The 12,929-nt window shown below is 41.3% G+C and overlaps 2 protein-coding genes across 5 annotated transcripts in view; both read right to left on the reverse strand.

The window, feature by feature from the left end:
* Nucleotides 1-2,481, reverse strand: part of LOC139557488 (semaphorin-3F-like) — a 57,308-nt gene extending 54,827 nt beyond the window's left edge. Inside the window, exons 1-2 of one of the 2 annotated variants that reach the window (XM_071372378.1) lie at nucleotides 2,340-2,481; nucleotides 1,016-1,137 (exon numbers count right to left, since the gene is read on the reverse strand). In XM_071372378.1, the coding sequence (XP_071228479.1) occupies nucleotides 1,016-1,118 (103 nt within the window). In that variant the 5' untranslated portion in view covers nucleotides 1,119-1,137; nucleotides 2,340-2,481. The remainder of the gene's footprint in view (nucleotides 1-1,015; nucleotides 1,138-2,339) is intronic. The other variant, XM_071372377.1, reaches the window with a different exon arrangement.
* Nucleotides 2,482-7,718: 5,237 nt separating this feature from the next.
* LOC139557491 (protein SET-like) lies at nucleotides 7,719-12,929 on the reverse strand. 3 transcript variants are annotated; one of them, XM_071372384.1, is made up of 8 exons: nucleotides 11,441-12,929; nucleotides 11,264-11,341; nucleotides 11,053-11,164; nucleotides 10,728-10,882; nucleotides 10,449-10,525; nucleotides 10,057-10,220; nucleotides 9,837-9,887; nucleotides 7,719-9,353 (listed from the first exon to the last, which is right to left on the reverse strand). In XM_071372384.1, the coding sequence occupies exons 1-8, from the start codon at nucleotides 12,422-12,424 to the stop codon at nucleotides 9,187-9,189; spliced, it is 1,788 nt and encodes a 595-aa protein (XP_071228485.1). In that variant the 5' UTR covers nucleotides 12,425-12,929; the 3' UTR covers nucleotides 7,719-9,186. The 3 variants fall into 3 exon arrangements, with proteins under 3 accessions (XP_071228485.1, XP_071228486.1, XP_071228487.1); XM_071372385.1 differs by lacking the exon at nucleotides 9,837-9,887; XM_071372386.1 differs by lacking the exon at nucleotides 7,719-9,353 and having other exon boundaries at nucleotides 9,845-9,920.

Consider the following 12,929-nt stretch of genomic DNA (forward strand, 5'->3'; position numbering starts at 1 on the left):
TCAAATGTAACATAACACACTATGTATGTTTATACACCATTTATAGATTATGACATGCACTTATAGATGATTTGTGAAGCAATTATGTAGTGCTTATGAAGCCTTTATGTATGCCATATAAAGCCTTTATAAGTTGTACTTCGTATTAAAGTGGGACCCTTTATGCTTTACAGCAATACGTTCACAATGTACATGATTTTCTCATCCCTATATTAGAGCCACATACGTCAACATTAAATCATTTTATTCTAAAGATACTACTCAAATTCTAATTTTTCTCATGGCATAATAAGCTTCTACACCAAAACGCATGCTGACTAATAGAGATCATGACAGTCCAAGTTCTCAGGCCAGACATATAATTCTGATTGTAAGGGACTCAACTTGCTCCCAACACGTCCGTCATGATGTTGTGGTATACCTGAACAGAAATTCTATACACCTGAATCATGCAGATAATTATTATTTACAGTTCTTTCAGGTGAGTCACCCCTTGTGGTGCAATGAAAGGTGTGTGTGTGTGTGTGTGTGTGTGTGTGTGTGTGTGTGTGTGTGTGTGTGTGTGTGTGTGTGTGTGTGTGTGTGTGTGTGTGTGTGTGTGTGTGTGTGTGTGTGTGTGTGTGTGTGTGTGTGTGTGTGTGTGCGTGTGCCTGTGTGTGTGTGTGTGTGTGTGAACCGAGGAGTGACGACAGCATGTGGTAATCACTGTAATCTTTCAGCATTATTTTGATGGAAGCCTTCATCCAGGTTACACTTACAGAAATAACTTTCGAACACAATACCTAAACTTCTATTCACCGAGCAGTGTTCACCCGCTAGTCTAGCAGATCGAATAACCAATTCTTAGATTATGAAGGAAATGTTTCTAATCTTTAATAATCAGTAACCCACAAGACTTTCTGAAATCCACAGGCCAAATAAGAAATAACTGAACCAACATGGCCTGGAAGCCATCCCAGCTGACAGATGAGCAGTGTCTGTGTGTCTGTGAGCGTGTTCTGTTCAGGTAGCTCACCTTTGAAGGACAGCCGTACCCTTGGAGCAGACTGTTGGAGGCCTGAGATGCAAACACATACACTCAACAGGAGGAGTACGGTCCGAGTTGCTGTCTTGGCCATAACTATGGCAGAAAAAGATCTGAAAGAGAACGTCACATCATTAGTGTGTGTGCGTGTGTGTGTGTGTGTGTGTGTGTGTGTGTGTGTGTGTGTGTGTGTGTGTGTGTGTGTGTGTGCGTGTGCGCGCGTGTGCGTGTGCGTGTGTGTGTGTGTGTGTGTGTGTGTGAGAAAGAGAAAGAGAGAGAGAGAGAGAAGAAATGAGAAAGAGAGAGCTCTTTATCAATGTGTGAATGACTGTAAGTGTCTGAGAGAGTGCATGGGAGACAGCTAGACAGCCATACTGTGACATACTGTACATTACCAGTACTGAATTTCACCCCTCATGCATATTTCAAAATACATAGCTGGCAAAAGAAACAGTTGGATATCTGAAAACCATTTCTGACAGTTTAGGGGTGTTGTCAGGTAACTGTTTTACTTTTATGTCAGCATTCATTATGTAGTATCTGTACTTTGCTGAAGAGCATCTTGTGTAAATTATGAATACAAAAAACTGTATCCTTAATGTCCATTACATTCTCTCCCAAAAGGTGTACTTTTCAGATGAGCCCTGAAATGCTGTTATTTTTTCTAACCAAATGTATCAAGTAGGCCACAGAATATTTCTACATCTACTAGAATAAAAAAAAATACAAAAGGGAGTCAATTAAATTGAGTTGTTTGAAGCATTTCATAAAACTTCATGAATAGAACTTTATAGACTATAAATAAATTAGATATTTTCCCCTGAGTGCTGAAATTTGTGCCCAGCCATAATTATTAAGCTGTGGTTTATAAAGCACTTATTCTAACATTATAAACCTAACATTATATTTGACATGGTCCATTTTCTCTCTGACCAAAAGTTTGATTTGTGGTTTAAATTGTGTCCTGTGAACATAATTTTACAATAATCTTTCTCACTTTTTTTTCTTGTAAATGTTTTAATCTTGTAAATGTTTTAATCTTGTAAATGTTTGAAGGGGGAAAAATATGAACAGTCGACTGCGCATATTATGCAGGAATGCATTTCATGACCATGACGATCACTGGCTCCTGATAACATCGCAGTTACCTGTGAACTCACATCAAAAGACAGCGAGTAGACGCTCTCTCCATATATGTAGGCTACCCCTCGTTCTTGGTAATTACTTTGGTCCCTCAACACACTGACTAAAAAAACAAACAAATACTTGTGATGTTAATAAAAGTGTCTAGAGAAAACTTGCCAAAGTAGCCTACCTTCTTTTTTTTTCTTTCCGGCTGGTGTAGGAGACCCGTAACTCACATAATAAGATGTTATGGCTACATTCCTTAGATGAAAAGTCCCACACGAAAACAACGAAAATGCGTTTGGAAAAGTATTTAATGCTTAAACGTCCAATAAATTATACCTCTGTATATCATAGAGAGACACCGTTTCTAACGTCTCTCTCGATTTATTTCCAAACAGCATGAAAAATATAACATAGATTTCCGATCAAGAATTATAAAATGATCATTCTAACAAATGTTGTCTTACTCCCATAGCCCTCATCCACCCGAAAATAAGTAAATAGCTTAATGTAGGTCCATATGTCCTCTCCTCGTGAGGGTCCTGTGCTGTGAAGGTCTGTGACTGCAGGTGTTTGGAGGGCTGCCCCCTCTCCTCCTCCCTCCCGCCTCTCCCTCCTCCTCCTGCTCCCTCCCTCCACTTCTGTCATCATTACAGTACAAGGGTAAAGCTCAAATTGTCCCACTTTTAACCGACTTGATGTTGGTAGGGGAAAAAACGTCTGTCCAATGTATATTAGGCTAAAGTAAACAGGGAATTGAAATTAACTTCAATTCTAAATTATAAAAATACATTTAATTCTAAAATGTCATTACTTGATGACAGTGCTTTAGAAATGAAAAGGCCATGTCAGTCTATTATTTCAAATAGTATATAGCCCCCCCCCCCCCCCCCCCATAGACTTCAACTAGGCTATTGTATTCTACACCTTGGTTGTGCATATACAGTAGGTTACATGAATACTGTAGTCATTCCGATGTCACAGTAAATTGAGGCCCCATGCTGTGTCGTGAAAGATATCTTCAGTGCTGTTCAGCTCCACATGAGAGCCAGGAGAGTCCTAAAGATTACTCAGATTCCTGACGGACCGACTCCTGGGCTCACGACAACGGTCACAAAGTAACCAGTAGGGGGCAATTTAAATAAGACATTCACTCTTTCAAACCAGCTCAAAGGCTGAAATTACTAAGCACCATTCTCTTCTCTCCACCATTGATTTTGTGGAAAGCTCTGACTGACACATCAGGCACACAGAAGATGAAAAGGCACAGGGATGTATTAAAATAAGTAGCCTAAGGCTAGGATTTAACCGTTTCAGATAGTGGCATCTCTGCACTGCACATTCAGAGGTGCATTTGATTTGCACATCGTTGTGTTTCAGATGGAAAGAGTCGACACTTCATTTAGAAATTGACAGATCCTGTGCCAAATAGTGTGCCAAGTAACTTCTCAGCCAGGTTCCCCGTCAGTACAGTACTGAACAGGGCTGTGTTTCATTCCAAGAATATATTCCCTCCCATCTGCCCTCGTTCCCTCCCTAGGTCTGCAGTTGGATGCTGAATTTATTTACACTCTCACTCATACCCATCGTTCTGGTTGGCCTGGCTCATTGGGAAAGCAGGAGATGGAGAACTTTGGGTTATTTTAGTTTAGGCTTCGGCCAAACGTTCTCTACACTGGTGTGTCCAGATTACAGTACATCCAGGTTGCGAGTGAGCAGTGAGGTCTTTGTGCTATTTTTTGTCTTGCTCTGTGGGAGGCATCCTTCACTTTCCAGCTGAGGAAATGAGTCATGAGTCAGCGCTGAGCTCAGGTTTTCGTACTACGTTCTCTGTACTCCGAGCAGCCATGGACAACACCACACTGACCGGCTCCCACTGCTTTACAGGGCACTACTAATGTGACTGATATGGTCCTCTCAATGGGTTATCGGCCCCATGCCCACTGAGTAAGATAGTGTAGATGTAGTGTTCACCGCCACCACCCTAATAGTGGGAATTACGTTTTTGCCTTCTGTCAACATCTGTGTATGTGCACAGGAAGAGTATTTTTTTAAATCATATTTTTATTGCTGTGATTTGAAAGGACAATTTTTCAATATGAGTCAAAGAAACAATACAGTGGAAGCTGCATTCATTTATAAAACCCATACTGCACAACAATTCGACATCTCAAGTGCATTAGACAGTCTCCATTTGTAGACATCTCCTTCAAAAGGAAGAGTACACCTGCAAACATAACAAATACAATGGACATGGACGCCTGTAGTCTGTCTGTGTCTCTGGACCTCGCCATCTGACCCTCAGGTAATGTGCCATGTGATTACTGTGGAATTGAAAACCTTGTAAGACAGACAGCCCACAGAGCCTCAGACAGCACCTCTGACCCTGAGAAGAGGCAGAGACACATCAATCAAAACAACATGGACAAAACTAAAGACCTGAGAGAAAATAAAACCTATTATTATACTGATGGATGGTCTGGAAATAGATCTGATTTATTTTCTGAAGGACGATATTTTATTCACATTTTATCATTCAGGACTGTCCTCATACCAACAGGAGCTTTTGCTTAGAAAAAAAGAAAGTCAAGTGATAATAGAAGATAGTGGAAGAGGTGATGTAAGTGACATGCATAAGCTTCATGCTTAAATGAAGTTATGAAAACATATTTGACAGGAACAGTGCATACGTGGCGCTCATACATTCCAGTCAGTACTTGTACAGTATTGGAACTGGAAGCCAGGTTATTGCAGGTTTTTACAGTGAAGGAAGGCGGCAGCTTCCCTCTGAAGCTCTGTCTGTCTGCATGTGTATGGCCGGTGGTATGCCACATGTTCACGAAGCCATAGCCAGTTATCCAGTCACCATCTGCACAGAAGACAAGACTGGCACTCTCCCTCTCTATAAAATGCAGCTGGGAAAATAGACCGCTGTTTAAGAATAATTCCTTTAAAAAAAAAAGAGAAGAAAGAAACAAGGGGTTGAAAAAATGAAGGATAGTGAAAAATGCTTCTAGGGATGAGTAAAAGTACAGTGCATCTGTCTTGGGAGTTAAATCTGTCACCTTGGTGGGAGCAGAATGGATAAGCATGCTAATGCTCCCAAGGCTCATTAAATATGGATTCTCCATGGCAGGATTTTGGGGAAATAAGGGTCCAAAGGGAACTGTTATTTTTCAACATGCATTAAGACCTCCACTTCATCTTACTGGTGCCATAATCCCCTCCCATGTTTACCTTTGTCTTATACCTTACGGAGATCCACTTTGAGAAGTCAAGCTGTTGAAGTGAGAATAGCACTCACTGCATGCACTGAGCCACTCTCACTCTCCAAAGTTGTTCACACCAGCGACAAGGAATATTGAGCGGTGGGTAAACATAAGCATATTCTATTTCAATCAGCTCTCTTTTCATCAACTTCAATCAAAATGAAAATCAACCAAATTATTCCTGGTAACATCTCTCTTTCTCTCTCTCCAATCATCCATCCCCAGGTGCGTTTCTTTGTTATGGGGAGACAATAGTGCCTGCATTGTAATTTCTGTCCGCTCACCCTGTGTAAACTCATTGTCTTCTAACATAAATCAGTGAGGGCAAACTAATGGAGACAGAGGATGCTTCTCTCTGTATACAACAGCCTGTGGAGTGCACAGCATAATGTACTGTAGGAGTGTGTTAAGCTTGTGTTAAGCCTGTGTGTGCACATGCATGCATGTGTGTGCAAGTGTGTGTGTGTGCGCAAATGTGTCTGTGTATGTGTGCGAGAGAGAGAGAGCGTGTGAGATCATGCATCTTTCTGTGACTGGGCAGAGCAGAGCAGTCATCATGCTTTCTGTGATCTCTCAGATAACAGTCATCCATCTGCTGCGCATATCTGTCAGGGCCTGGGAGGGCAGGCTGAGGCTAATCACTCCAATCATCTATCTCCCACCACACAGTGTCTCCCACGCTCCTTCTTGCTCTCCAATCTCACTCCCTCGCTCTTCCTGTCCACACTTTCTTTTGCTCAGTTGAACTTCCCATATCTTACCACAAATGAAGCATAGTACATACTATGACGGGTGGTGAAAACACACACGCCACACGCACAAACACATGCATACACATTCTAAAGTACCTGGCATTTTTGGTTCACCATGTTGTACTAAAATGCAAAGATTACTTATGTACCATGGATGAGCATATCCCGTCATACATAATTTTGGGGTCCTCTTCAGACAAGGATCCTATAAGTGCCTGAGGAGTCAGTAAAATTCCTGATGAAACCAGAGAAGTTAGACATAAAACTTACATAACAGGGAGATGTTCAGTCACATTGACTTGACACCAGTGGGAATCTAACAGAGGGTTGTCTTCGGTCTGCCACCCGTTATAAATCAAAGCCTTAACACGTGCTGCTCCAACCACAAACAAGCTCCAATCTCTGGATTACCTTGTTTTCTCAGCAATCTATGAGTCTGTTTGCCATAATCAATATTGTGGAAACCATCTCAATTAATTCACACATAAAAGCATTTGTGGTTTTGCACTAAAGCCCATGAGGTGCTACAGTAATCCCCTGGGCTGAATAGAAGTGGGATGAGAGATGAAAGAAGATGAGGCAGAGAGATATTGGGTTTGTCATTGTGTTATCATTTGATGGTGTATGTATGCTGTATTTTCTCCCCATTGCTTTTATTAATAGTAAGTGGCCCTTCTAGTCTGCATGCCTCAGTGTGTTCTGGAGCTAACAGGACAGGTTTTTGCTAGTGGAACATTTATAGCTGTGCATTAAAACTGGAATCAAGGGTTTAAGTGAACCATTGCAACATTGCCACTGTTCCTTTGTCCGGGCCTGTCCAAAAATGCCCCGCCTGAGGCTATTTGCAGAGCCAAGAGCTAACGTGAATCCGAATACTGTGTTTGAGGCAGCCCAATACCAATATTTTTTCCACTAATTGGTATTTTGACCAATCACATCAGATCTTTTCACATCTTATCTTTTTCAGAGCTGAACTGATTGATCAAAAGAACAATTAGTGAAAGCAATAACAGAATTGGGCTACCTGTATAAACACAGAATAAAAAGTGATATCACATTCTGATGTGTGTCATGTCAAAGATGTGACACTGGTTGACATCCTCCATAAATGATACACTGATATTGTTGGTGTCTTCAAAGTCCTTTGCCTGTTCCTATAAGAATAGGCCAACTTAAACATAATTTACAAACAACAGTATGTCTTTACTGTCATAATGTCAAAGTCAGTTGTCATCTTCAGTATAAAGCTCTTTCATACTGATATTCACAGTATTATACATAGTATCTGGCTGACTCATCAATGGATGCAGGGATTCTGTTACCTTCGATACACATTAGGCCTATATTCCTGACTTAGAATACTATTTGTTATTTTCTATTTTCTTAATTGTACATCACTTGGGTTACAAAAGCAGTTCAGAGTTGTGATACCATGTATCCTTGCAGTTGTATACTGCCATCTTCTGGTTTGGCAATATATTCAGTACAGAAGGTTGTATTTACCTAACTACTAAAACTCAGACAACAAAAACCAGTAAGCAAATATAAATAACTTGCTATTTAATTAAGTCGGATTTAAAATGCAGACATTATTTTATCTTAAAAAACAAAACACGTTTTCTTCAGAACTATAGCATACTATAAAATAATTCAGCACACAAAATATAACTTTTTGTTAATGTACCCTATTTGTCAAATTCCAGATGGCTACAGGTAATGATTTAAGCTTAACAGATCCAAACTCTGCACACAAAGTTAAGTTTAAATATGTACATGCCAATGCCATCAGTCTGTGTGGAAAAGAAACAACATAAAACCACTAGCTATCATTGTTACAGTAGTTTAAGAGCTGTCCTGGGCTACAGTTCTGTTACTTTGTCGGATCACACTCGTCAATGCCTTTGAGGCAACAGTCACTGCAAATATTTGCTCTATACAGAATCTTTCAAACTGTTAAATGTCATCATTCTGACTTAACTTACTTTGATAGACAGTTATTTATCAAAAAACACAAAAATGTGACGATAACAGTTTCTAAAAGTTATACAAAAGCAAAAAAGCATTTTCTTTTGAATGCATGGATGCAACAAGCTCAAAATATAACAATAATGTGGGATTCCACCCAAATAACTCAATGAATATTAAAATATACTTAAAGAATTGAAAAACATAAACATGTGTGAATATTAATTAATATGGGTGCACAGCTACACACTAAGTTTATGATAGGAAAGGCGTGAAAACACAGGAGACATTACCTATATTTACCTTATTAAAATAACACAAACTACTGTAGAGTAAACTTATTTTACACAGATACACCCAAACAATGGCAGGAGTGTGAGAAAACATTATATAGTAGTATATGGTCTCAAAAATCTATACGTTTCCTTCCATGAAAACACTCACGACTAGGTCATCCCTGAGAACAAGATTTGGTTCAGTAGGAAGTGCATCCGAGATGTGTTGGGAATAATATTACAACCTCTATGAAAATCTCCTTTTTACCTCGTCAAAGATCAGATTTACAATAGGAAAAGTCCAAGATAAATTGAGTTGAAGACGTGATCACTGATACCTGTCAGTAAAATATCTAGTATTGTTTTATTGGACCATTTGCAACAAGAGATTCTACCAAATCTTGGCAGTATTAACAAAATTCAATCAGGGGTCTCAAACCTCGTAGAATATTATTGTACTGGTATTATTTTCGTTTTGTGTTGAGTAGCTCTAACAATAAGAGTAAACTGAATGAATGAGTCAAGATCTAATGCATGATTAAGTTACAATCCTTCGAATTTGAGACCCCAGTAATAAAGAATCTTTACGAAAAAAACGTTTTTATTTTTTAAATCCAACAAAGATTACAGTAAAATATAGTCAAAACACGGTGTCCTGGATTTTTTTTATTTACCCTGATTTTAAAATGCAGTCAAGCATTTAGAATGTATTAACAATAATTGATATTTTGTGCATAATAAGAAAAAAAGGAAATTGGAAAGAACAAACAATCTTAGCTCTCGTCCTCTTCTTCGTCCACCTCAACATCCTCCTCTTTATCTTGGTCTCTGACCTTGCGACCTCGTGATTCATCCACGTCTTCCACGTCCACCTCTTCATCCTTCTCTCCGTACGATGAGTCCTCATCCTCTCTGGCATCCTGGTCGCTGTCATCAGAGCCTGGGGAATGGAGATGATCAGACCTTTTATAATGGGCTTCCCACTCTGAGCCAATGGGGTGATTAGTATGGGATATAAACAGGGGAGTTTAACACTGGATTATGGTGAAAGCCCAGGAGTAGGAATATAATTCTGTTGTGCAATTGTGTGTGAATGGTGAAAACAGTAAGCGGTGGATTGAAGTATCAGGTAACCAAAATGGATACACAAATAGACAAAGCACCCCTTAATCCAATAATCTTCCAAAATATAACTTCCAATGATTGTACAAAACGGATCTTGCATTTAAAGTAAAAACAGTCCTTGAATTTTTGCAGAATAGGCTGCTGAGATGGCATTTCAAAATCACAGTCTTCCTGAACCATTGAAATAAATAGACTTTCATCCAAACAATGACTTCATGTTCTAAACTGAGCTGCAAAGCCGAGCAGCAGATCCAACAACCCTCCATAATAACATTTCTGTTCGTGGACAATGTCTTACCGTCTATTGCAACCTCTCCGTCATCATCCTCCTCTGGGCTTTCATCTGATTCTGAGGACATATTCGCTGTCTATTCAGTTTCACCTGGATTACTCATACAAGGACATCTTACTACACACGTATACACATTTCTCAGGAAGTAGAGGTAAACCAGCAGACACTGTGGCCCTAAAGGACTGGAATCATGGGCTTCTAAAGCTCTTTTACAGTACTGACTAACCTGCATCTCGGCCCCCATGCTCCTCGTCCTCATCTTCATTCTCCTCTTCCCTGCTAAGACCTCGTCCAGACTTAGCCTGCTCTTCTTCATCATCATCATCCGAGTCAGAGATCACCACACAATCCTCCCTGTTGCTGTTGTCAGCTGGCTTGGGCCCACTGGTGCTGTTAGAACCGGATGTTGTGATAGTTAGAACAATCAAAAGACCTTTCATTTCTTTTTCTTTTTTACACAAAATGCTTTCTAATAATGGGTTATAAAAGTGTTTGGCAGTGGTTTAGGCTACATTACAGCACATAATAAAGTGGTTATAAAATGGTAATAGTATCATGAAGATGGAAAGTCCTTATTGAGCTAAGTTCCACGACAATAGGTTTTGTTGGGCTGCTTACCTGCCATTCTGCCTGGGTTCCCACAGTGGAGTCAAATAGTATCTGAGAGGGTTTCTGAAAAGGTCATCTTTCAGAATCTATAGATTCACACGGAACAAAGAGAGAAGAAGAGTGTGTTGGAATAGTGCAGTAACCGTAAACGTTATATACAGAGCCTAAAATAAAGTAAGTTGTGTGATCACCAGTGGATCTGTGCAATGCGTCTTTGCTGGATTACTCCATGCATGTTAGACTGTGCACCAGCTCTCAACCTATGCCTGGCAGTGAGCATGCCGTTACCTGTGCTATGTCGTCCCGGCCAGGACTGGCGTGGTCGCTGAACCAGCTGAAGAAAGTCTGGTAGACGCCGCGTCCCGACCTCCTGGGCTCACTGTGAAGCGTCAGGTTCTGCCCGCGGTGCCACAGGATGGGGTTGGAGAAAGACACTGGAGATCCTGTGAGAGGACATATAACAGGGGAAGGATATCATCATTATTGGCCTCATTTACACCCGATACCTGATTACACCTCTACATCTACACCTGTCAAATATGTAGGGACACCTGGCACATGTAAAATGTGGCATCCTAGCAACATAGCTATGACAACTGGATCTGTCACTCACCTGCCATTCCAAGGTGGAGCTCCTTCACGATGATGTTGTTCTGGAAGTAAGGATTCCGTTTGAAGTGGAACCCGATTCTGTAACCAAGCTTGTTGGTCTTGAAGGATTCAATCTAAGGAGGAGACAAGAATACATTTTCATTTCAGGGGAGCAATAGAACATATATTCAGAAGACTTTAAAGAATCATTACATTTATGATTATTTACTTACTTCAAGGTTGGTCATGTAACTGAGAGCGCCTTCATCTGTTTTGTCGATGTGAGCAGAGAGATGAGGGTGGTTCAATAACTGTTGAGCTTTGAGCCAAGGGAAAAATAAATGTGACATACCAACACACAATCAACAACATACGTGTGTGTGTGTGTGTAGGAGTATTAAAAAGGATACTGCCGTGACCCAGAAGCCGGGGATGGCCTGTATGATGGAGCTACGCTGGTCCACGTGTGGACGGCGCTGGCGGCTCAGTTTCAGCTCTAGCCGCTGGTGGAGCCGCGCACCTTTCTTCTCCAGAGCGTCCAGCCTCATCTGTACCTGCGCCAGAAGGGCCACTGACTGTCGGATCTCCGGGGCCATCTTCACTGACACTATAGCGCACTCCCCGTCATCATCATCATTATCTGAAGGGAAAGAGGAACTCGGTGTGGACGAAGATCCGGGTATTGAGTCGTCTTCCTCGTCCGCATCGTGCATGTTCTCGGCATCCTCCCTGCCAACTCCACGCAGTGAGGTAGAGCTGTCTGCCGCTGCTGCCTGTGTGTGAAGACCCCTTTCAGGTTTTGATCGTTCCTTTGAGGATTCCTGGTCACCACGCTTACCTTTGTGTCCCATTCTCTCATAATGTCCAACTTTTTTGGAGGAAAAGGATGTTTGTTTAACCTCTTCACCCGCAGCTGCTCCTGTGAGACTAGCAAGTGCCTCGGCTGCTGCTATAGCGGCCGAATCAGACTGGTCCAGTGAAGTTGAGGGTCGGCAATCTCCAGCACCAGCACTTCCCAGGGTTTTTACTTCCTTTGCATCGCTAGAGACTGGTGCACCCGATAAAAGAGCACTGTTGGCGGCGCGGACATGTGCATCAGCGCTGGATGGGTTATTGGCAGTGACAGCTGCACAAATCCCCCCCCCGGGTCCCTTTTTTAGATCTAGTCCACTCTCCTCATTTCCACCATTCTTCTCTTCTATGGCTGGTACTTTATCGCCATCTTCCCCATTTTTGTTTCCATGAGAATTCGATGGTAATTCACTGGACACCTCTCCGTCCACTTTGGCTAACTTACTTGGAAGAGGGGACTGGCCAGCCTGCTCGTCGGACTGACATCGTTTCTTCGGTGCGGAGTCTGCAGACTTTTTGCTGTACCTCGTTTTTTCGCTCATTTTTGCCAATTAGTCTGCTGCGCTAGCCAACGCAATAGCCTACAAATTAGTTAACTAGCCTAGAGGGTAACGTTAGTGGAAATGTTTAAATAGCTAGATACAACTAGCTACCTTGTTCGCTGCACAAATTACTAGCTAGCTACTAGCTCGTATTTTCTATAAACAGCAAGTTCCTTTTCCGCGTAAATTTAGCTAGAGGCCTACAGTACTGTAGCGCGAGCTAGCTAGCTTGCGTGTGTTGTTCGTGTTACAACTAGGTCCCGTTCTCATAAAAGCCAGATATTAATTTAGCACTAATTGTGCATTATTTTTTTTAAAGTATTATATTGAATAAAGTCCTGGTTTATAATTCCACAGAGTCCTGAAATTGTTTACATTTCTCCTTTCCCTCACTATTTCTCCGGCCGCGATGTTTATTACGTTACGAGATAGGAAAACAATCCGCTGATTGGTTACAGTACGCCGCGCTGAAACATATCCACCAATCATACAGAGGAGGTATGTT

This window comes from Salvelinus alpinus, chromosome 28 (assembly GCF_045679555.1).
Source record: "Salvelinus alpinus chromosome 28, SLU_Salpinus.1, whole genome shotgun sequence".
NCBI classification, from domain to species: Eukaryota; Metazoa; Chordata; class Actinopteri; order Salmoniformes; family Salmonidae; genus Salvelinus; species Salvelinus alpinus.

Excerpts from the sequence above, each read along its gene's own strand:
- LOC139557491 (XM_071372384.1), bottom strand. The coding sequence starts at position 12,424 with ATGAGCGAAAAAACGAGGTACAGCAAAAAGTCTGCAGACTCCGCACCG. Across the intron at positions 11,342-11,440 it reads CCGGCTTCTGGGTCACGGCA|TTATTGAACCACCCTCATCT; the intron begins GTATCCTTTTTA and ends AAAGCTCAACAG. Across the intron at positions 11,165-11,263 it reads GTTACATGACCAACCTTGAA|ATTGAATCCTTCAAGACCAA; the intron begins GTAAGTAAATAA and ends TCTCCTCCTTAG.